The sequence below is a fragment of the Chiroxiphia lanceolata genome, chromosome 6 (genome assembly GCF_009829145.1).
Source record: "Chiroxiphia lanceolata isolate bChiLan1 chromosome 6, bChiLan1.pri, whole genome shotgun sequence".
Classification (NCBI taxonomy): domain Eukaryota; kingdom Metazoa; phylum Chordata; class Aves; order Passeriformes; family Pipridae; genus Chiroxiphia; species Chiroxiphia lanceolata.
In genome coordinates, this window is record NC_045642.1 from 56,830,762 (window position 1) to 56,856,009 (window position 25,248).

Below are 25,248 nucleotides of genomic sequence, written 5' to 3' on the forward strand. Positions count from 1 at the left end.
TTACCAAAAATAACTGAAGTTCTCTAAAGTTGCCCTGAAGTTGAAATAGCCCAGAACACCAGTGCAGAGCCTGCCTTAAACTCTCTCTCTTTCTCACTCCCCCTCTCTCTCCAGCAATTGGAAGGAGGGCTGTGCAGAAATTCAGCAAACAATTTTCCTTCTATGTCGACCGGGGCGTTCCTCTACGGGCAGAAAGGGGATGGCTAAGCCTGGGTGAGGCTCGCTGCTCTCTCCCCAAGCCAAAGAGCACTGTCGCAGATTACACAGCCTGTGAAATCCAATCCCTTTCTCTACTCAGGCAACAGCTGTACGGCTTCAGCTGAGGCGGGAGCGGCGGACAGACCCTGGGCTTGTTGCTGGTCAGGCTTTCCATGCTGGGGAATGGGGGGGACGCGGGTTTCCGTAAACTCCGTGTCTTCTCCCAGTTCACTGCCTACAGCCACAGGCACGAGTGTATACAGGGTGGAGATGCGGGGCAACTTCCGCGGGACTGAAAGTATATGGGATGTGGGCGCCCGCGCAAAACAAACATCTCTTTTCCTGAAATTCATTCCCAGCCTTGCTCCAGGACATAACCGGGCAATTAACGTTATACGTATTAGTAAACTATCATGCAAACATGCACACACACAGGATGCAGCCCGTCAGCCTGTCACAACAGCGCGGTTCAAAGGGGTTTCAAGGCTGCTCTAGTGTCCTCTCTAAGTTCGTTTTTCCTTGTCACTCTCAGTCAGCTGTTTAATTCTTTCCGAAAAAAATCCCTGAATGCTGACTTCACTTACACCAAGTGAAGCGTTATGGTGGCTCGCAGGGTGGGAGTGCCAGTGTGCTTTAGTGCTGCCTTCTCGGTGCGTCCTGATACTCTACACTTGAGGAAAGCTGCTTAGCGCCAGCAGAAATGGATTTATGAAAATTCCCAGCCCCTCCTCTCACCTGTTTCTATTTCTCCACCCCATGTATAGGAGAGAAATTTATAATACAGCTGATTCCTCCCTCTCCAAGGAATTCCACTGATCCTTTTGACTCCTCCTCCCTGAAGCTTTCAAAAATCAGAGCAACAGATTTCAGTGTGGGTTTCCGTGTGTCACAGAGGCATTTGGCTGCTCGTTTGCATGCTGTCAAATAGGGGTGAGGTGAGAGAGGGTGCAAAATACAAACAACACATAAGCAGCCCTGGGAGTGTCCTGCAATCGCTCCGGCCGCTTTGCCAACACCCCAGAGCAGGTAAAAAACACCGGCCAAAGGAAAACTCCTGTGTTTACAGATCAGCCTTACTTCATGTTGAGGCAGATGCTGTGGTAGGGATTTTTATGCTGCTGGCCCTGAAATTCTGCAGATGTTGGATTTCTGGACCCAACTTTAGAATGGGCACACACAGTTCCTACAGAGGTCATGTGGAAAGCTGAGAGGGAAAACTGAGTTTAGAGCTCTGCTTCCATCCTCTGTAGGTACTCAACACAGGCATTTTATGAAACCTGGTCTTCACAGAACTACAGTATTTATATTAAAGAAAATACTGTAATTTGTGCAATTAATGTATGCATATAATGTGTAACTATACATTATATATTAATTATAGAAGATCACATATATAACAAGTTAGAAATACTATACATAATCTAATCTAATTAATATATGTGGTTCGTCAGCATATGGACTGAATAACACTATAAATTGTGTCTATTTATTCTATGATTCTACTGGGTATCCACATAAAATATATAATATATAATCACATATATTGTGTGACTATATATTATATAGATAATAATATATAATTAATATGTTGTGAAGCACTATGCAGTTCATACGCAACCTCTGTCTCCTCGTGAGTGTGGCATCCACATCAAGAAATAAAAAAAATAGGTTGGCTGTAGTGAATGCAGGGATGTAAGGCTGCAAAGGAGGAAGATGAGGCAATGGGACTGCATCAGCACAGGGCATGTGAGACTCTTCAAGGTGACAAGAGGAAGTGTTCAAGACCATGTTGGATGGGGGTTTTAGCAACCTGGTCTAGTGGAAGGTGTCTCTGCCCATGTCAGGGCAACCAACCCAACCCAACCTTCCAACCCAAACCACTCCATGACTCTATGTTTCAAGAGAGACATCCCGCAGCTGCCTCAAGGATGGAGGCAACTAGAAGCAATAAAGGCTTCCTGAGGTGCGGTCAACAGCAGTAAAGTAAACTGAGATGGCTGGGAACAGGAACAAGGCCTCTCTAATAGCAAGCTTTTGGCTTGCTCTGCTGCCACCCAGAGAAGTCTGTCCCCAGTCTTTAGGACTATACCAAGGTCAAGCCTTTCTGAACCACCTTTCAACATCCTGATAAACAACATATATTTTTAGAAACAGACATGCAAAACAAGAAGCGCAACCTACATCATGGATTGATGTGGAGACAGCTCATTTGGATGCAGAAATCTGGCTCGTCCCTCCAGAGCCAGCAGTGCCAAGCAGGAGCACTTCAGCAGGGCACAGGCTGTGGGGTGGCAGCAGCAGTGTGCTCCATCCCCATTCAGTGCTGTATTTCAGCTGTCTTTGCTGAATATATGGATGGGCGTTGCTTCAATCTTTTAAGAATTTTTAAAGCCCACATGAGACAAAATCCTGCCTAAGTTGAGAGAAACCAACTGTTTTTTCCATAAACCTGGAAGAAATGACTATATTCTTTTTCATGGTATTGGGAAATCTACGTTCATTGTCACTGGCTTTTTTCCAGTTTCATCTCAGAACTGGAGGTGTAAGCCCGAGTGTCTGAGCAGTGCCCTGCTGCTCTAACTCCAGTGAAGACAACTCCTGTGTTGATCTACCCTCACACAGCTTCAAGTCTAAAATCTCCCCTCTTGTCAGCCAATATGGTGCAGTTCTGTGATTATCAAATAATTTCAACATTGTTTGACTGACATGAATGCTCACTTGGTTTATTTTTAAATATTTATCAAATCCACTGTTTGTCTACTGAGCTATTGAAAAAAATGCTATCAGACCAATAATTTCCAATTCTCTGAGTGACTGGAGCACAAGAGAGATGACTCATTCAGTGGTCATATTCCAAATAGCCCTCGTGTTTACTCTTCTTGATAGACATCTAAATATTAAAAGATAAATCTCTTTGAGTTATGCTGTGGCAATACTGAATGCTCCTCTCTGCTCTCCTGCCTTGCCAGGGAGCGCCACTCAAATTTCTCTATCCCACCTCTAACCCCATTTCCCAACTTCCCTGTACTACAACGTTGTTTTCTTTACTCTGTTCACAGGTAAGGCTGGGAACACACAATTGAATGACACAAGCTTTCTTTTATTAGTGTTATTCACACCCTGGCCTTTGAATGGACTGATGTTAGACTTAGCATTAGGGTGTGCTGCTTTACTAGTAATTGAAAAACGAGATGAAAAACAACGGGAGTTTTCTTGTGTTTTCTTTGGCCTAAAGAGAGAGAGACAACATGTTCCCTGAGATTATACTAAAGCATGCTCTGAAACACAAATTTCTGTAGTTTATTGTAGCAAGGGTGATCATTGCTATTCTTTTTCCATTTTAGCACTTAGAAATCTTTAAATATTTGAGAGAAAAATATGAAGCCACAAATTTCCATGAGTAGACAAGACTGGGTTGCAGAGAAGACCACCTAAAGAAAGTGAACTTGCCTGCACAATTCAGAAGAGAGTTAAAAAACTGAGAACCTCCAGTTTAAAGAAAAATGGACTGCCAAGAGAAGGGACCACAGAAGAAAGAAAAAGGAAGGGAAAGCCAAGATCAGCGTGAACAGAAGATGCAGAGGAGTAGATGGAACTGAACGTCAGACTGGCAATGAAAGGAATGAATGGATGGCTGTGGAAGGATCTGGCCACCAACTCCCAATTCAAGCCCAAAGGAAGATAAATGTAACATTAATCACCATTTACAGACATCTCCTCTGCTTTGTCTCTCACGACTCTGCATTTTGTTACGACAAGGAAATGCATATATTTATCTATTTTACAGTCACTTGGTTTGAACTAAAAAGGATTTAAGCCAGCCACACAAACTTCCTCTGAATTTCTTCTCTCTTGCAATACATAAGTCATTAATATGATTGATTTGCTTCAACATCATTTTTTTTTTTTGCGTAAAACTCTTCCAGTTGCAGGTAGACATATAACCTCACAAACAGAGAGAGCGCCAGATATGGAAATGAGGTTCCATCACTGCATCTTTTAAGAAGCTTTGGTGTTGGACTCAAAGACCTCATTCTGAAGTTAGTCAATTCAGATGAATTCCCCCCCCCCCCCCAAAAAGTGAATGGGTGTCATTCATGTATCTGGTAACCTAACTGAAGTCTGTCCTCCAAACAGATTAGCCTTTTCATCTGAGAATTTACTCAAAAGAGGCTCCTGTGTCTACCTGCTCTTGGTAAGTTCTACCAGCACTATCTGCATGCTGCAATGACACCAACATGCAACTGCTAGTATTTTGTATAGTAAGACATTTCTCCTTTGTGAAGATAAACAAATGTCAACCACACAGTTGCAGGGATAGAGTAGTAAAATCCAAACTCAAGGGAAAATAGCCCAGACAAACTCAGGGTCTATTTTCAGAAAGTCAAATATTCTCTTCCGGGATGCCTAAATACATATTTTTTCAATTTAGTGGTTAATACTCTTGCTAATGAAAAAAAAAAAAGGACGTTAAAAATGCCGATCTGCAACCAGCATAAACAAAACCCCCACCAACAACAGAGAAAACATTATTTAGAAACCAAATGAGACCTTTTCAAGACCAATCCTTTAGCTAACAGGAGGAAAAGAAAAAGGAAACTAATTCACTCTGGACAGTTGCTTTTACTTTGTCCTCAGGCATATGCTCCATCTCCCTTTGTCCCCCAGACGCATTTCCACTGGCCCTGACAGTGCTGGCATTGACTTTGTGCAGCCAAAATAGCTTGGACAGAACGAACCAGAAAAACAGGAGCCAGCCAGAGCAAGGGGCAATACAGCCACGGCCACGGACCTGGGGGAAAACTGCTATAATTAGCAAGGCTCGTACAAAAAACATGATCCTCGTGGAGCTGCTGCCTTCCTGCCCTGCAGTTGAGTATTAGATCGTTCAGAGCAGAGGGGAGCAGAGTCATCACCTGCAGAACTCTTCACACACCTTGGCCTGACAAGTCACCTAACCATCAACATCCACCTCTGCTCCTGGTGGAGATCCATCTCCGGACTGTGTGCTGTGGAGGGCTTTAATTAAAGGTTAATGTTTACTCTAAGTTCCCCCCAACCATCTCATTCCTTTCTCTCTGCTGTTTTTAGCTCGACCTTTATTATTTTACTATTTCAAAACCTGTGATATTGTATAGAAAGCACTCCCGGGCTCCTCCCTGAAAAGTGAATATTACTGACAAATAGCCGATACCAAGAAAACAAAAGCATCTTTTCAAGCTGTAAAGATAGGCGTTAATTACCCATGAATAATCTGTTTGTACTAGGTGGCAACGCTCAAGCATCTGAAAAAGAACTGTTTCAAACAAACTATTTCTCTTTCTACAATGTTATTATGCTGCCTTAAGCACTTTCTTTCCAGTTTTGGTACTTCTGGTTATCACCAAGTCAGTAATTTTTCTCAAGTTTCGAAATCCAGGGAAAAAAAGCCCAAAGACTGCCAAACTGTGAACACGACATTGACAAACACTGCATTTTCAACCATCTAATGGATGGATATTTCTGAAGAGAACTTTTAAGAATCTTTGCGGGACATTTGTTATATTTCATCAAGACACTTTTTTCCTATCAAATTGAAAGCTGAAGGATGTTACCACCGATGTTTCTACATCTTATATAAAAAGCAGACAGCAATAAAAGCCAATTATAATTATTAAATGTAGTAGCTCAGATGCCATTGGAAAAAGCAGAAGTTTCCATTTGTTATAGAAAAACACATTTCAGATGCTTCACTCCGTTTTTGGTGTGGTTTTGGGGTTTTTTTTTTCCTTTTTCCTTTTTACCAGCTCCTGTATGGAGGAACATAAACTCTTGGGTTTTGTGGGGGCTTGTGTGGCTTATGACAGAGTCTATTTCCAGCTGTGGAAATGCTTTTCAGTGAACCCTCCCTTGTTGTTTTTCTCTCCAAAGCCTTAAGAATAGCGCTTGAACAAAAATCTTAAAATAAAAGAGTCCTGGCAGATGATCTCACTATGTGCCCTGGGGTTTCCATGGCATTTAGTGAACCAGTGATTAGTACATTTGTTGAAGGGGAGCAGATAAAGGAGTAACTGGGAACTGCACTGAAATAATCCCTTTCATCTGGCTTCGGGGTCCTGATGAAACCTGCTTTTGGTGGTGGAAATATTCACCTGGGGATCTGGCTGTGCCCACACAGCCTCGCTCAGGAAAGGGCTGTTTGCTGGCAGCGGCTCTGGGCACGGGTCGGGGCGGGACATTTCTTACAGTTCCTTCTTTCTTGAGACTGTTTTAATCTGAACGCTCACGTGCATCTGGAATGCCACCTGTTACTGGATCACTTGCAGCTGTTACTGTGTCCTGCTCAGTGGGCAGGAGGTGGCAGATGCTGCCTTTGACAAAAAGCAAGAAGCCCAGGTGAATGCGAAAAACGGGAGAAACTCCCTCAAGTGGGGAATTAGCAAGCACCAGTTCCTGTCTTGCTAATAAATAAACCGTTTTCCTCCGGATGATGAATGCTCACCCTGTTTTGCCCCTCCACTGCAGGGGCACACGGGGAGTCTGGGCATTAAACGAGGGTATTTCACGCACACAGGGGTTGCTGTGTGTCCGTGGCTGGCACACACCACCATGGAAAAACAGGGTCAGTGCTGCTGCTGTGCCTGAGACTCGGTGTGCATCTTCAGGGCGTGGCCTGAGACAGAGAAAGGACTCAGCAGATGACAATGGGGCTCACTGTTTGCCGTAGGATGTCAGCAGCACAGCAGGGTTTATTTCTTAATGAAGTGAGTCACTTGATCGGTATCAAGTATCTGTTGAGTGATGGGGTGGATCCAAGTGTTAGAGGACCTCGTTTTAAAAATACCATTCACCACTCATGACTGGCTTGCACTGTGTAAACAACATCAGTGAGAGATGGAAATACATTAGGTTAAGTCCATCTGGGGTTTTGAAGTCTCCTGCTTCCTTACAGAGCTGAGACTGATTTTCCGACAACATGAAATTCACCTCAAAGCCCTACATCCTATTACAAATAAGCCTTCCCTTGGAAACGGAAAAGCCAGAAGTACAGGGTAAGTAAAATCAGATAATCAGCACAGTTATCTCACTTCTGCACTTAAGCTTACTCGGCTAAACTGGCTCACTGGTGCCCCAGAAAGGAAAACTGTGGGAAAGAGCAGCCAAGAGGGAGTAAGAAAAAGAGTGCTCCTCTCGGCTTTATCCTGTGCAGTTCTAAGCATCCTGAAAGCTGGAATTAAATCTTTGGGTATTAAGGATGTTGGCACATGTACCTCAGCACCCCAGGGCTTTGTAGTTTTCAGGACTTTTCATCCCATTCGCTGCCACTGAAATCAGCTAGAGTATTGCCTTTAATGGCAGCAAGGTTGAGCCTTTAAATGCTTTGTTCCCAACTTTCTCCCTCTGAACAGCAGAATCGACCTCAAATAGGGGTGAGAAATACTAAACGTCCCCTTTTTCTCCGGCCAGTGCTGGAGAAGAGCAAAATGTTACTGAAAGTGCCCAGCTCCTTGATACACATCCAGAAATTGAACTGAAACCATTGCTTGATGCTGCTGGCAGAGAAAATCAGCTTGATCAGTATGAATAGGACTCCCTTGGGTTCTGATGAAGTGCTCAGTTGCAAGGTGGCATTTGTGTGAGAAGTGGAGAGGAGGAAGGAGCCCTGGTACCTGTGACACACTGAAACGAACCACTCCCCACCACTGCGCTGGTGTCTTTTAGTTCAGCTGCCAACCACTTGGTTGAACAAATAAACCCAATGTGTAATAATTAATTCCTCCTAATTTGACAGTGATGCTAATGGTAAACAAAGTCGCTGCTCAGTCTTGCACAGCACATGGTGCTATGTTGGATCTGGCAGCATTTGCCAATAGATAGGAATCCATGAAGTGAGAGCAAATAACTCATATTTTTTTAAGGGGAGACATTACATATATTGTGGAGTTTTGACAGCAGAAGTGCTTTCAGTTGCTGATGCAAACCCTATGAACACAGGCTGAGAAGAAAGACTGCAGAGCCTAAAATGGGTCAGGAGCAGAGCAGAGCACTTACTCTGGGAGCAGAGCAAACTGAAAACTGCCAGCAGTGAGTCCTGTTCTTTCACAGTCTGTTATCTCACAGAAGTGCTTGTGAGTCTTTGAGTCTTTCTTTGCTTGTGAATAAAAATATTTAGTTTTATTTTTCCTAAAAAAAAAAAGGTATTGAAAGTATTTGGGGAATAGGAGGAGAACTGAATTTTAAAGACTTTTACACAGTGTTCATGAAAGGATTTGGAAAGCTACATCAAGAATTATTGACAGTTTAGCTTTTTCTTAATCTTGTTTCAAATAAGAAATTATATTATTCATTAAAAGAATCCCATGTACCTGGATTGATCAGTGACAACATACGACACCAAAAGAGAAGGGAGAGGGTATGTAGCTCTGCTGTTTTCTATTTCATGCTTGGTCAACTTACTTATGTTAGCTTTGTTTAAACACTTTCGTTTTTAAAAAATGGGAAAATGCGTTCTTAAAAGTTTCATCCATAGGTACACTCATTTTAAATAAGAATGGGTAAAAGAGAAGCTATTGCAGAATTTTTTAAATGTATTTTTTAGCCACTGCTTAGTTCTTGCTCAAGGAACTTAAATGGAGGCTGCAGTGCTCCTCATGGTAACTCTTACGTGATCCTTCCTGCTCACACAGTCCTGAACTCCCTCTGAGCCCCTCTGGCAGCTGCAGGATCGTGCACAGACTAGTGTCTTGTCCGGGCAGACCCGCGTGCCACATCCCAACCCATGTTTCTGAGTAATATGAGTGACTCAGGAAACAAACACATGTGACAGCTCACAAGCAGCTCTGTGAAGGCTTCCAATTTCACACTAAACAGACACATGATCCATCACCTTCTCCTGCTGATGGTATCCTATGTATAGAGTGATTCAGTGAAGCCGCACTGGCCCTACAGATTACCAAACTCAAAATCCTGGTTTCAGGAAACTATTCCTTTTCCAAATATTCAACAAATACATGACAGAGGTGTGATAAGGAAATAGAAGAGCAGAACTGCAATTAGCATCTCCTGCTCAAGTCTGATTTGTTAGTCCTTAATGAAGATCTTTGGATGCACAAAGAGAAGCAAGTCATCCTTTAAGCAGTATCCACAAATAAGAAGGATGCTGAGTGTGACAGTATCCAGCACTGGTCCTGCAGCACCATGGGAAAACAGCACAGGCTCAGTCCCCGGGCTGCCTCTTTTTTTTTTTTAACTTACAGCAATAAAAGGGCTCAGGGTGTCTTGTGATAAACTACTGCCTGAAGCCCAACTCCATCTGTAATTGTTAGCACAGCTGATTATTGTCCCTGGGTTAAAGGAATCACCCGTTACTCTGGGCTCCGCTTCGTTGACTCAGCTCCTGAGCACTGTTCGAGTGGCAGAGGGGAGAAGCTGCCAGGCTGGGATCCCCCCTCTGTTTTCTTTGTGGAAATAGGATGTGGCTTTGCACGACAGGCGTTCGTGCTCTGCGAGCTGTCTGAAGGGATTACACGGAGCGAGGCCATAATCGTGTGCTCTGATATTGTTGATGTATTATAAATGATCCATTATTCATCCGCATGAGCAAAGCCAGAGGAATGGAAAATTAAAATGTGAAACTAGTGAGCACAAAAACCAAGCAAGTGATTCATGCTGTGTGGAAAATGGGCCTCACTGGGTGTAGGTCTGTAGCTCTGTAGAATTAAGTACAACTATAGGGGCTAATAATTTACCTCGGTAACAACAGTTGGCTTGCTCTCGGTCCTGAAAAATGCACATGCACCCTGGGTGAGACTTCCCCATGGGTGAGACTTCACCATGTCTGCTTCCCCAGGTGCCTTTCAGCTCTCCCAGATGGCTGAGGGAGGTGGAATTCTGTTCTTCCCCTGTGAACATGGGGATAAGAGGGCAGAACAGATTTTGCCTAGCACGCAAAACCAACGTAACAGCAATTAACCAGATTTGATTTGTCTTGTGTTCCCTCCTCTCTCATCTCCAGTTATGCTGGGTTCAGAGAGTTTCTTATTCACTCTCTATTCCAAGCCCTTCTCCTCTGGGGGAGTTCTGTAAGAAACATGAATTCCACCACCTGCCTCCTGCAGAGCTGCAGGAGAAGCTGGAAGGACTGGGCACACTACATGGGATGCACAGAGTTTCCAGCATGACCCCCTCAGAGACAGCTTTCTGCTCGCCTTGCTTTCATAATTTTCAGCTCCAAGACTAATTCTGAAAACACATCCATAATGCTGTGGCCTTGGACTATTCTTTCCCTGCATTAGAATATTTATATAGTCCATTTTTCTAAGGAATCACAGCAGAGAAGCTGCAGATTGGCTTGTCTGATTATTTTCTCACTCCTTGCTGTAAAGGTTCTTTCATCTCTTTGCTGAACAGTGAAGTTTCAACAGGGAAAAGCAAATGAAACATGGTTTATATTCAGATATAAAAATCTCACTCAAAGATAAATGGATTTTTTTTCTCTGGGGAAAAAGAATTAATTTCCTCTCCTGGATTTTGAACTTTATTCCTTCCTTAAAGATCTTTCAGTGAGAAATGAAGGACCCATTAACCATCTCCAAACCGATCGTGCACTACAGAAAACCAGAAGCCCTTGGAGGTGATGGGAAGTCCCCAAGCAACAAACTGAAACTTTAAAACTAGTAAAGGAATGAAGGAGTGAAACATCCCAAATGCCCAGTTAGTCAGTTTTATTATCATATCATGTGTGGTCTCTGTGAAAATCTAGCCACATCTCACAAACTGAGACCATCAAAAAGGTGTTGCATGTGCACACCCCACAATAAAGCTATTAGATACTCAAGAGGAGGTTTCTAATGTGAGTCATGCTACCCAGGAAGAGATGAGGCAGGGCAGCCAATTCACTTTTAAACAGCAGCATGAGCCTAGTGCAAAATCAGCAAATCCAGATGACCTGGATATTGTACAGTGTTTTATTTACAACCTCAGAAATGTCTAAATCTCAACCAAGCTGCAAATCTAACTCCCTGCACTGATTTGGAGGAAGGAGGGAGAGTGCAGATGCAAGCAATAGCTTCAAAGATTTATCTGTGGTCTGTAGCACCCACCTAGCTCTCCAGAAAACTCAGAGAGAGGAGGACCAAGGGTTGTGAGACAAAGGAGGAAGAGCATGGATGAATTGGTTCTGGGTGACTGCACAGAGGAGAAGCCTTACTGAGACCTTAAAAGACAGCTGGGAAAATAGATGAGTTTCAGGTACAGCATTAGTCTTTCATTTTCTTAGTTTACACTTTTTTAATCTCTAGCAGCCTTTGACTTTTAAGAAAGGAACGAGTTATAACAGAGCAGCACTTCAGAACAGCCCTTGGGGTGCCTATGAACCAGAACAGGTTTGGGAATCGGCAGCTCAAGGCCCACAGTCGTCATCCAGTGAGCTGCAAAAGGAAAAAGTCATCCTGCCAGATGTTACCTAGAGCCTTCCAGCAAGGCTGTACATTAATTTTAAAAAACAACCACTTTATGAAGACCAAACTGACCAGGAGCTGGGCATAGCAGAACAGTGCCAGAGCAAAGATGGTGGGAACATTGGGTATGCGCTCTGGACCCAGCCAACATGAGACAGACAGGAGCCTGAAGCAGCCCTTCATTCCCAACCATGGCAAGATTTTCTTAGCTACCTTAGTTCAGCGGCCCTGCTTGTTCCCCCTTACAAATTCTGTTTCTGGACAGAACGTGTTGCTACCAGGAACACCCATCCCTTGGGGCAAGAGAGGATGGCAGCACATCAGCCTCTGCCTGGGACAAATCTTGCAGATGGTAAACCTGGAGAGAGGATACAACAGACAGGAACTGTAGGGTGGAGGGATTAGGCTCAAGTACAGGTTTGACCTAGTCAAGGCTTGGCCCAGAGAGCACATCTTCACCTGGACTGCGCAAGAAACATGATGGAAACCTCAAGAGCTTTTGGAGACGGATGTGAGCAATGCAGAAGCTAGAATTTAATAGGCAGAACAAGGAGGAAGGGAACGTTGGAAAGATGGGTCTGCTGGGAAACAATCCTCTCAGCTCTGTAGCTAAGATTTGCCCCTCGTGCACTTTCTGCCCAACACAACTGCATTTCACAAATGCTCCAGCACACAAGTTCACAGGGCAGACCGTGCAGGAAGAACTTGTGCGTATATTAACAGTAGATGAAGAAATTGTGTGGTGTAGCTTCTCTAGCCAAGGTGTCTCCAGTGATGGCCAAACAATACAATTCCTATCTTAGACCTCAAGTGTTCAAGGCAAAACTTAAGACCGACCAATACACAGAGGACCCAGAGCTGGAAATTCATGAACTATTGCAATTTCCCTGGAAAGCCTGGAAATCTGTGAACAAGTAGTTTTCACTCATGAAAGATATAAGCTTTTTGAAGTGGCACTTTTCCAGCAGAAAGAAAGGTGGTGCAAATAAAAAAAATACTGGTTTTAATTTTGACTGCACCTGCTGACACTGACCTGGTGGCAGATGGAACACATTGAATGTTTCATAACACATAAATACTGTGTCCCTCCATACAGAGTGGACTCAGGACTTTACAAAGTCTGATACACTGAACAGCCACCCTTTCTCCTGTACCTACTGACATCTCATAAGGCAACTAAAAGCTGATTTCAAAGCCAGTGATCCTTCCTGGGGGTCTCACAGCCTTTTGTATCCTTTTGTCTTTCATTTCAATCAGCCATTTCAATAATGTCAGTTCACCACTATTTATCCTCAAAGCAGGGATATATCCCTCAGGTTTGGGCATATTCACGAATCTGCACATCTCATCAGTGATCACAAACAATGAAGGACAAGCACAGTTGGTAGCAATAAGGGTGTAGCTAAAGGCTTTTGCATCAAGTCACACCTTCCCCCAACCTCTAGGCTGAGAAGTCTGTGCATTCTCCTAGTCCAGAGAAGTGTGAGACTGAGGATACCAAGAGCCAGCGTGGGTTGATGCCTGGTTAGAATCCTTCCATGATCCTTTGAAGTATCTATACAAGACAGAGCAGCAAGAATTACGAGAAAAATGACACCCTCAAGCCAAGACAGACTTTTATTCTGAAAAAACTACTTAAATGCAATCTGCTGCTGTGTAATATATATGCCAGAGGGACAAAATATGGTGTAAAGATCTCAGCAAGCTGAGATCCAGCTTACATATTTGGCCTGTTTAATCCAAGGATGAAAATAATTACACAAAGTCAGTCTAAGCAATCCCAGAAGGATTTGAACATATGAAATACAGTCATTGCGAGAAGCGGAAGGAAGGGAGAGCTACACCAGTTTCAGTTCCCCTTGGCTTTCTTAGGCTTGTGTGTGAATTTGGCCCAGAAAACTGTCTGGCACTGGGGATGGTGATCATTCATCCTTTCTATTTGCACAAGAATGTGGGAAGGGCTTAGAAAAAGCTCCTCTTCTCCCATCTGGGGGCCTGGGTGGATGCCAGTTAAGTTCAATGATGCATAACCATTTCAAGAAGCTCCTTGCCACTCGATATTTTGCAGGCATTTGTAAAGAAAGCAAATGTACCTGCCACAGCAGCACCTAGGTTGCTCTGTCAGGATGGGGAGTATCTTACTTTTCTCTGCTTGTCGTGACAGCAATACCAGGCAAAGGGAAATAAAACCAGTTTATCACCTTAGCACACATCCAACAAGATTTTCAAACCCCAGCAGCCAGGGAAAAGAGAGAGAAGAAACCTAACACACAGGTAGAAAGTCTTGATGTGGTATGTGCTCAGAGAAGCAAGACACTGCATCTTCTTGAGGGCACCAGGTGCCTCTCCTCCTGCACATCAGCAGCAAGGCAACACGAGGCAAAGCAACAAGGTGTGCTGCAAGATGGGAGCTCCTACCTGGAAGCCGTGGGCAGGTTTCAATCCCGGTCTCAGTCTCCTGGCTGACAGCTGTCCCTACTCAGGTGAATGAGGTGCTTTGGGTCATTCATGCACCCAGGTCCCAGGGTGGGGCCAATGCAGAGGCTTTGGCTCCAAACCCCGCCCCACATCATGTGAGCCCTTCCCGGTGAGGTCTGCCCAAAGGCCACTCCCGTCTCTCATGTTTCTGCAAACCCTCAGGAGCCTCTCTGTGTATTGAGTGGCCAATTGCAGTCTGCCTTGCTTTTGAGTGCTCGCCAAGATTTCGTTTGTTTTCTCTTCTGTTTCAAACATTCTTTGTGTCTTTCTGGCTCGATTAATTAGCTACAATGCTCAGCCTCTCCAGTTTTTAAGCGCTGCCCAAATAATATCTGATCAGACACAGAGAGCCTTTAAAGCCCAGACTGAAGCTATGGTGGAAAAGGAGGGTGCTCTCTGCCTATGGCAGGTTCATCCAGCAGATGCACAGAACATCTGAGAAGACATGGTGGCTTGGGGGTTAATGTCATGGTAGGGTTTGTACCTTGGTTTCTGCAGTGCTCTGCAGCCAAAACTACCACATCTTTGCTCCCAGTCCTGGCACAGATCACTGAATTAAGGTAATAGCGAGGTCGCTATCAACACCTGCAGTTGCAGGAGGGGTGGCTGGGACATAGAGAGGATGGCACTGCAAACTCATTGGCTGCAAGGGAACATCTCCGAGAGTTCCTCAGAAGCCATAAAGGGTGAGAAGACTGAGGAAGAAGCACCTGAGGAATGGGAGGAATAGTCTGAGGCTGCTCAGAAGGAGAGGTAGGGAGAAAGTCAGAAAGGCTATGCATAGCCAAGAAGATCAGGAAGAAAAACAGGCTCAGATATTTGAAGTGATTCTGTCAGATGGACCATCAAACTGCATTTTAGAAGTTTGTTGAAGCTGGACCATTCTTACAGCCCCATGATGTTGCTTGTCTTTACCTACCAGAAGGCAGTTTGTCCAGGGGTTAAAACTGCAGTTTTCAGCCATGTGGCAAGCTGTCGTAATCTGTCTCTATTACATAACCCAGCAAATATTTTGCTAAAGTTCAGTTTAATTGCAGGATTGATGGTGGTGAGAGGCATATTCTCCTTTATGAATTTTTCCCCTTTGGAAATCAGGGTAGTGGCATGCAAATGGCAGGTTTTCCTCTGTTTGCCTAAATCAGTGGCTAAGCAAAGGCACTGTGTTCCCCCTCATACCAGCCATGTTCTGCTTACAAGGAAAAGGTTAACATCTCTCCTTTCCCTACTCGCTCCTGCTGTGGCACAGAACAGAGATCAGAGAGCAAGAGACAAGCATGACACAAGTCAAGCAAAGAACTGGAAATAGGGTAGGGAGGAGGTAAGTTATCCTTAGACCAAATTAGGTGGAGCCCAGCTATTCTTGTGCTGTTTTGCTGAGGTCTTTCTGGATTAAGAGAGGACACAAAGGGGAAGGGAGTGAGACAAGAAAAGTCTTGTTATTTTGCTTTTCCCTGAGACTGTTTATGGGTTGCTTGACATAATTTCATGATCATTCATGGCAAAGCTTTCCTAGGATGTTTTCTTCCTCCTCCCTTTAATGCCACTGTTGCCTTTCTGGTGATGCAGGATCTGTGTAGTTCCCTCCAAGTCTCCTATTTTCTTCTGCTTCTCCTCATGTGTGTAGGGACTGAAGACCAACCATCCTTCTCTCTTTTTATCATGTCGTTGGCCCTTCTCTGAAATACAGAGAACAGCTGTTGAAGGCTCAGAAGCACTGACTGTTGGGCCACATCACCAATTGCTCTGTCCTTCACAACAGCTTGAGATCCAGCTTCTTCACACTTTGCTGCTGAGAATCACCTTTTTCATCATTTCAGTACTTTCTGTTTTAATCCTTTCTGGTTTTCTAATCATAGCTTTAATCCCCCTTTACTAAAGCTTTTTGTAGTCCAACTACCTCTTCCAGTTACACTAGTGTGAATCCAGAGTAAATCTGCTGGTGTAATTGGGATTATAAGATATGAGATGACTGTATGTTCCATGAGCCAGAGCCAAACCCAATGTCACCATCGTCAGCATCTTTCTTGCTACTGTTCCCAATATCAAAGAGAGATTGTGGTCTGGGAATGGTGATACTAATCATCAGATATGGAGTTAAGTTGCATAATTTGCCTACTTCAACCTTCTCCAGATGCTTTTCAGCCATTAATTAAATATAGGAGCCCAATAAAGACAAGGGTTATCATTTTCAGGGTGAGGCACTAGGAAGGCAGCAATATTAAGAGTCCGGCCTGCCAATATCAAAGGCACATATCAAGAGTCCAACCTAGCTGTGGTGAAATCCTACATTGAATTTATTAGCTCAAAATCAGCAGTAGAATTAAAAAGAAAAGTCGCTGACTCTCCTCCCTGTCCTACCAAAATGCTGGTCCCACTGGAAAAATGGGTGCCACAGAATGGGTGCTGAGTCTTTTCCATGCCACAGTTGTGTCAAATTTGGAATTGTTGGAGAAATCCTTTCTTGTTGTTTTGTTAAATATTGTCAGAGGAAATTTGAATGTGACTGTCTGTGACAAGCCACTCCATATGGCATTGGCTTCTCTGGGGGCTATCACATTTCCCCTTCTACTCCATGGCAGCAGGCTTCCAGATCCCTTAGAATTCAGGGGTGGATTTACCCCTTTCATGCTACTGCTGAGTCCCAAAGGGATTTACTGATGTTGATTATCAGTCCAAGCTGAGCATTGCTTTGGTACTGTCAGCCTTCGAAAACAAAAGTGTGAGGAACCTGATCTGTTCTGCATTAATCCACATTCACAGCATCTCTTCTGAAAAACATCTGATGCCACAGTAGCTTAAAGCATTCTGCTCCATGCTGTGTGTCATGAACTTAAAAAAAAAAAATATAGAAGTCTGGAAAACTTCCCAGGTTGTGCAGTGCATTTGCCTTCTGTGCAAGAAAAGGGTGAAGGTGGTAGGGCTGTTTACTCTTTTTTTGTCCATAGGTGTGTGTCATGTTCTCACACTGGGCTAGTGTGCTGGTCTGCTAGTCTGCTGTGTGCTTCATTAGAAAAAGTTTGTGTTGAGGTGAGATGGAAATCCCTGTGGCACTGAAGGACAGATGAAATGGTTTTGTCTCTTACGAATTCTATGAACATAGCATTAAATACAGGTAAAAGAGTTCATGTGTAATGCAACCGTGTAATTACAGTTCATTTACTAGCACTAATTTACTAATATTTCTCCCACAGTGATTCTAACAACTAGATAGATTTATTTTTAATTTTTTTTTACAGCCTGTTCTGACAGAGGAAGTCAGACTGATAGAAATCTAATGGTGCAATTGTACTGAAGAAAACTCTGCAAGCCTAGCCAGGACTAATTACTCCAACCTCAAACCTGGCTGCTCTCCTCACTGCGAGGCTCTGTGCAGGCACATGGACTGGCAGGGTTAGTAGAGGAACAAACTAATGGAGACACAGGAATGAAAGGTTACAGTTGTGCAACTCCTATGGCCCCAAAATACTTCGACACAAAATGAGGGTGTTACGCCAGCAAGGTACATAGACACTACTATTTAGTCATAGTATCTGCTACTAGTATACATATAGAGTTAAGCCTAGAAAAATCTGGATCTGGTGGGCGTTTTCAAACTCATCTGTGTCTCATGACTGAACAGAATTATGTAATTTTCTGTGTTGCCATAAAGGCAGGGGTGTATTCTTGAGACACAGCTATTCCTTTGGTGTTTTAGGGGTTGGTGGCCTTCACTTCCTAGAATGAACAGGCTCTAGCATTGGCTGGCCAGGATGGAGAAAACTCCCTTGTGCAGAATACCAGCTCTATGTGCCTTTTCTTTCACAGCAACACTGCCCATGGGAACTGTTTGTTATCCCCTCTCCTGCTCCTCCTCACTGCCACGTCATCCCCAAAGGTGCACTCTAAGTTAGACCAGGGAGAAAACAACCCTCCTGCAACCTCACTGCCAACAAAAACCTCATGGGGATATCCCACTGCTAAGTAATGTGCCCTGAGCACCCCACACATCCAGGTTACCCATGGTGGCTGCACTGGCAGACACTACGGGACAGATGCACTGGGGATGGGATTGTGGCTGGGACAAGGGTGTGAGGCACAGAGCTACTGAGAAACACCTTCACCTGCACAGGACACCAGCACTGGGAGACTATGTGTGCTGCAAGCTCGGATCCAGGATTATTTTGCAGCCACTCCTCTGTATGGACAATCCCAGCCTTGCTGTTTGTTTGACTGTTTGTCTTGGCAGCGAGTCCCCACATTGAAACGAGGGTGTCATTTATCTCTGGCGACAGCGCTCAGCAGATTGAGGAGCAATAGCAGCAGCCCCAGAGGCACTGGCTGGTGGGGGCTCTCCCTGGCATTTGCTTCACATTCCTCCACCTCTCACACAGTAACAAGGGCCCTGGAAAAGAGGCTGCTGCAGCCAGAGTGCCTTGGACAGAAACAGATGGTGCACAAAACACTGGGTAAAATGCATTGTGAGCTCAAATTGCTCAGGGAAGAGCACTCTACCAAAGCGGACTTGAGATGTCTGTTGATTCTTCTTCCTTCTTGAAGTTTTGAAATGCAGCAGTAAAGAAAAATCAACATTTTTCAGCTGGTTTTGGTTTGCTGCTGGGGTATGTCCATTCCTCGCATGAATCAGAAGCTGTGGCAAACACAATGTGCTGTGTCTGATGGGTACATACCATCCCCATTTCTTGCAGCTAGATGGAGAACAGCAACACACTTCATTGCACAGAGGATGGACAAAGAAAGCTTTGTTGCCTGTGGGGCTCTGCCATGCCGATGTTTCTTTTCCACTTGTGCTCATAAGTCACCAAAGGGCCCATGCGTACCCATTGGAAATAGAAGTGTGAAACTAATAACTAAAAATATAAACTCTGGAGGGAACCAGATGAGTCAGGAGGGAGAGAAGACAGAGAGAAGCCAGAGGCATGCAATTTACTGAGCCTGATTCATGATGCTGGCAGGGAGCTCCCTGCCAGTGCCCGATGAATCAGATTCCCTTTCAGTCTGTGCTGGCACCACAGTTATTTTGGTGTCACCATGGGTAGAACAAGAGTAGATATTGGGAAGTATTACTGGGCAGAGAGTGAGTGTCTGCTGAAACTGAAACAACTTGTGTCATTTTAACATTATATTCAGTAAAAGGAGGGAAAATGAAATATGCTGGTGTGCCAGGTCAGAGCTTCTCCTGAGAGTCAGGGAGGGTGTTCCTCACCCAAGCTCGGGGTCTGGCTCCTACAGGTTTTGTTTATCTGTGTCTTGTAATGGGGCTGGAATAGGTGCTGTTGCAGCTCATAGACAAATATCTTGAGAAAATATTTCTAAGAAAAAAAAGTGCAACTGAGCTGGCATTTTGTTTTAGATCCTCAAAATTTGTGTACCATATTCAGCAGCTCTTAAGATGAAATGGACACCCAGCCTTTGGCATGGCAAATAAGATCAGAGAAAAAGGAATGTCACTGGGCTTTTAGGGTTTTTCAGGATGTCACAGCTTGCAATGGAGTCCTGCTCAGGAACTTTCACAGCTCCAGCTGATCTCAGGAACCCACTTGTTATTCTCACACAGTGCAAAGATGAGCCCAACAGCTGAGAAGCAGCAATCTTGCAGTTCAGGTGCCCATTCAGGCAAAGGGCTAAGGCACGTATTTTGCCTTGACCCTGTGCTCCAGTCCAGTGGCAATCAAGAGGCCCTGCACACTTGCTCGAGTATCTTACTGAATGGGGTCTTTTAAAATGGCCATTAGCTTCTGAAGATTTAGATGATGCCCCAAACAAGGTAAAGAATAGATTTAGAAATAATTTGTGCTAGAAGGACCTTTATATTTTGGGATTTGGCCAATTGCCACAGTTTGCTGATGCAGACGTTCTCTTCTCCTACTTCTTGTTCCGACTCAAAAATTATCCATGAAAAACATGTTCATCAACAACTGCAAAGTGCTCCCAGCATCCTCCAGATGTCAGATCCAAGTGCATGCCTGTGCTTGCCTGGCTGATAAAGAAAACTGGCAAATTTTTGTTTATCTGTTTCTCACCTGTGTCATCATGGCAGTCAGCTAAGCAAGGGCGGATGAATATAGCCGGCAGAGACAGCAGCTTACAAAATGAGCCTATTTTTAACCAGCCTTCCTTCCATGCTGTGGAGGAAACGAGGCATTTAATATGCACTGCTTGATGTGGGATCCATGGTGTGGTTTCCTCCACCCTTGTTGGGATGAGCCTGCCTCATCACCATGTTGATATTACTTTCTCAACCCCATATCACATGCCTGGGCAGCCAGCCAGCCTACCTGTCTGAGGAAAACAGAGCTGCTTTTCCCTGCCACACCCTGACCTCTGAGGGTGAGATAACCCATTGTCAAGAAACATCAGCAATAACTGTTTGGAAAACAGATGCCTGTCAGATTTCACATGCAGCCTTCTTTCCCCGCCGCGTCCTTTCCCAGCACAGACATTGCTGTAGGTGACATGGTCCCGCTCCTGCTCTGCACCTCCCAAGCACTGGGATCCAGCTGATGCTGCAGCATGACCCAGTGCAGAAGATGCTCCCCTTGTGTGTAACCCACAACAGCATCCTTTCACACCACCAGAAAACTGGTACCAGAGAAATAACAACCCATGTTCATGATGTGGTAGAGCTTTGATTCCTTAGCCAAAAAAAAAAAAAAACAACAACTCCAAAAATCCAACCCAAACCTTTTTGCTGATCAGTGAGGAAAGCCTGGAGGTTTGTTCTGTGGAGTGCTCTGGTAGTGTTCTGATTTTGTTTCTATTAGGTAGCACCCAAAAGTCCCAAGAAGGTCTCTGATGTGGTAAATAGTAAGAGTCGCAAGAGCCACAAAACTAGTTTGTTTGCTAAATAAGTAAATCTGTACAGGCAGACAAACATTAAGAAAATGATACTACTGGAAAAGTCACATTTATAAAAGAAAATATTTTCACCAAAACTATGTCAAACATATTTTGAATAAATCATATTAAAATACTGTCAGAGTGTAGTCCTAAAACATTTTGCTATAACCTTATAGCAATTCAATTAGTTAATCTAAACACCAGGTAACAAGCGGGGGTTAGACTGTATCTTTTTGTTGGGTGGAGAGATATGACTTATTCCTTGAGTTGTCTCCTTGATTTCAACAAGGCAACTTAGGAAATAATAGGACTGGGAGTTTAACAAACAATTTCTGACTTTCCATTGTTTTGGAAAATATAATCCTAACTATTTACAAAAGAAAACAGAAATAATCAGACTTTTTTTAAAAAAAAACAGCTATCTACTTTTAGGCTATCAAAATGTTTACAGACTGTGTTTTGTAGATTACAGCTTCTTCTACGAGAATAAATAGAGAGGAAATTTATTGCAGAATGTAGATAAACACAGCTTTTTGTATATTTTAGGGAGAAAAAGATACTGTAGAAATTTCAGATTCTTGGCATTTTTGTAGACACAACTTTAAGACTACAAGTTGCTTATTTTAAAACAGGTCAATCTCTGCATAAACTAAAGAGCAGATTTGTAATTTATTGATACTCTTCTGCCAGCTAAGAACTGTTTTTCATTACTCCTTTGACTCATTCCTCCAGTCATCACTGTTCTGCTTCACTGATATTTTATATTAAAATATGTATCTTTTCCCCTTTAAAAAAAAAATAGGTTAAATCACTAATTTCCTTCTGCTCTGCAGTAGGGAAACCCAGGAAAAAAAGCCCTTCTCCCAGAGTGCCGTGTTGTCCAGCCAACAGATCGAATACAGAGCATAGGACACGTTGAATTTGCAAACATACACTACGTGGAACAGCTTTATCTATTGTAAATGCCAGGTGGGCTGTATCATGCACTGACTCCTGCTACTTGCTTCCTAGCTGCTATGAGAGATGAAGGGCAAGCTCGTGAATTAAGGCATGCAACCCAAAACAGGTAAGTTAGACACAGCTGAATTTAATTTGTTTACTGAGTCAAAAGTTCCTTTAAGCATAGCTTCAACATAATGCAGGAAAGTTTAGAGGAGGTAAGGACAGGCTTTTCTTAACTCTATTTTTCCTTATCTGATTCATGCAGCATCAGAGAAAGCCACACCCCAGCAGCTGCAGGGTTTGCCTGGGAGGTTGAGTCGCAGCGAGAGCAGAGCACAGGAAAGCAGAAGCAGAATACAGAAAATTATAGAAAATGTAAGCCCACCACTGGCTGGAGATCCTGGCCAGTTAGGAAGAACTAGATGAAAGCAGTCACACATCTTGGTAGATTATGGTGGTACAGCAATAACAAGGGAGGAAAACTTTGTCTTTTCAGAGGCTCCCAGTGAAGAATCAGTCCCAATCCAGAGGAGGAGACGGAGACTTTGTGATTCTGTGCTGCAGGAAAAGTGCAGCTAGACTGAAACTAAATGCTGACACACTCCCCAGCCTCTCGGTGAATATACATCCTTGGATGCCAACCAGATTATTCCGGGCTGCCCTGCATTGCATTATGCATCACTGATCACTGCTTGCAGAGCTGGAGCTTCAGGTCATTGCAGAGAGAGGAGGAGTGGTGTGGATGTTCCTAACAGAGTCTGAAGACACTTAGGGAGATTGATGAAGGATGCCAGGGCTGCCAGGCTGCCCGATTGGCTGCTGCACTCCCCAGGCTCCAGCTGAGAGGCCACACTGACACGAGAGCACAGCAGCCTCCCAGTGATAGAGAGAGCCAGGATTAGCAGAATGGGGAAGTATTCTGCATGCTTCCCTGGGAAAATGCAGGGAAGCGTGCAAGAAGGGTAAGCAGACACTGGGATTTTAACTTCCCTGTGAGGCAAAGCCTGACCCAACAGCCCCTGAAGCCAGCAGAGGAGATCCCACTCATCTGTCAGTGCTTAAAATCACGTACTTAAACCCTGGACACACATCAGAGGAAGGGGTTTGGGGTACATCTTGGAAATGAACTTGTGTTCCTGGATAGCTACTTACCACCACCAAGGATGAAGAAGAACAAGATATATATCAGATTTTCTGTGTTGAACTTATGCTCAGACATTTCATTAGTAATTAGTAATTAGTAATTTTTACAAAACATGGAAATCATGCTGCCCATTCCACGGTCAACCAGCCTGGGGCCAAAACCAGCTGCTGTGCAAGAATGTGTATTAGGTCTGATCCAGTGGTCACTGAGATCAATGGGACAAGTTTCCCTGATCCTAGTGGGAGCTGAGGAGAAAACTAGAGTAACCAGCATGAGCCAGGAAGCCAGTGCTGCCAAAGACAGGGAATTTGCCCATACCATCGCCCCTGTTTTCTGACTGTGAGTATGGCACCAGTATTGGTGAGGAGCACAGGGTAGAAAGAGATTTCAAGGCTTCATGCTAGAGTTGGCTTCCTTGGCATTTATGTCAAGGAAGGTAGCATGTGTGGCTGTACTGCTTACAGTACCCACCTTAGATAATTCCTAGCCTTTAATTCTTCCTGAGGAGCATAACCCCCATGACACCCGATTAGCTGGGCCCAACCAGGACTGTGGGGTTTTGGTGCCTCAAAGATCATAGGAGAGGTGACTCCCTATGAAGTCGAGTCTGTGGACTTGTGAGGTCAGGGTTCAACTCCCATGACTTTAGATGTCTACAGAATAAAAACTTACCCGTTGTCAAAGGACTACAGTCATCCAGCCATTTGTGGCTGTTAAGAGACTGTGCCCCTGACTTCCCTGTCTGTATTGACCATGCAACCTCCAGTCTTGACTCCATGACTGTAGACCCTTGAGCCTCCCTGGGAGCCCAGATATCAAGCTTAGGTGTGCAGACCTACAGTTACTCACAGTTAGGTGAGAGGAATGCCACCACAGGTGTCTGTGGGACTGTAGATGCCTGTGATGAGGTGAGCAGAGGATCAAGAGATGAGACCAAAGCCTGTGTTAAATAAATCAGCCCGTATTAACCGAGTGCCACAGTGCTGGGCCAGTGCCTGTGACAGACACAGCCTTCACTATAGGATGTCAGGTCACAACTGCTCTGCCTGAAACGAGGATATGCACCATCTCAGCACAGTCTATACAGGCACCATTTGGGTAGGGGCAGTAATGGCAATTGATAAATGTTTTGTTAATTATATCTCTAAGCTTTATATTCTGCTAACTATACCTGATGGCGTAAATCCTCAAGCAGTCCAAGGCCCCCAGCTTGTCATTGCTCAAACATGGAGAAGATGGATCAGAACACAGAGTGGTGACTCAGGGATTTTCTGTAAGCATAGGATGTGGTTTGGCTGGGGCTTGCTCTCACGCGGGGTCGGAGGGCATGTTTTGTGCCGGAGAGGTACAGGGGCTGGGGGGGCCGGGCTTGGGGCTGGGGCTTGCTCTCACGCGGGGTCGGAGGGCATGTTTTGTGCCGGAGAGGTACAGGGGCTGGGGGGGCCGGGCTTGGGGCTGGGGCTTGCTCTCACGCGGGGTCGGAGGGCATGTTTTGTGCCGGAGAGGTACAGGGGCTGGGGGGGCCGGGCTTGGGGCTGGGGCTTGCTCTCACGCGGGGTCGGAGGGCATGTTTTGTGCCGGAGAGGTACAGGGGCTGGGGGGGCCGGGCTTGGGGCTGGGGCTTGCTCTCACGCGGGGTCGGAGGGCATGTTTTGTGCCGGAGAGGTACAGGGGCTGGGGGGGCCGGGCTTGGGGCTGGGGCTTGCTCTCACGCGGGGTCGGAGGGCATGTTTTGTGCCGGAGAGGTACAGGGGCTGGGGGGGCCGGGCTTGGGGCTGGGGCTTGCTCTCACGCGGGGTCGGAGGGCATGTTTTGTGCCGGAGAGGTACAGGGGCTGGGGGGGCCGGGCTTGGGGCTGGGGCTTGCTCTCACGCGGGGTCGGAGGGCATGTTTTGTGCCGGAGAGGTACAGGGGCTGGGGGGGCCGGGCTTGGGGCTGGGGCTTGCTCTCACGCGGGGTCGGAGGGCATGTTTTGTGCCGGAGAGGTACAGGGGCTGGGGGGGCCGGGCTTGGGGCTGGGGCTTGCTCTCACGCGGGGTCGGAGGGCATGTTTTGTGCCGGAGAGGTACAGGGGCTGGGGGGGCCGGGCTTGGGGCTGGGGCTTGCTCTCACGCGGGGTCGGAGGGCATGTTTTGTGCCGGAGAGGTACAGGGGCTGGGGGGGCCGGGCTTGGGGCTGGGGCTTGCTCTCACGCGGGGTCGGAGGGCATGT

At 45.1% G+C, this 25,248-nt stretch overlaps 1 protein-coding gene across 1 annotated transcript in view; it reads right to left on the reverse strand.

Annotated features, from left to right (window-relative positions):
* The window catches only part of AHNAK2 (AHNAK nucleoprotein 2), a 75,112-nt gene extending 52,486 nt beyond the window's left edge, over positions 1 to 22,626 (reverse strand). The window contains 1 exon segment of the mRNA XM_032691292.1: positions 22,279 to 22,626. Coding sequence (XP_032547183.1) covers positions 22,279 to 22,333 — 55 coding nt within the window. The 5' untranslated portion in view covers positions 22,334 to 22,626.
* Between the last annotated feature and the right edge of the window lie 2,622 nt (positions 22,627 to 25,248).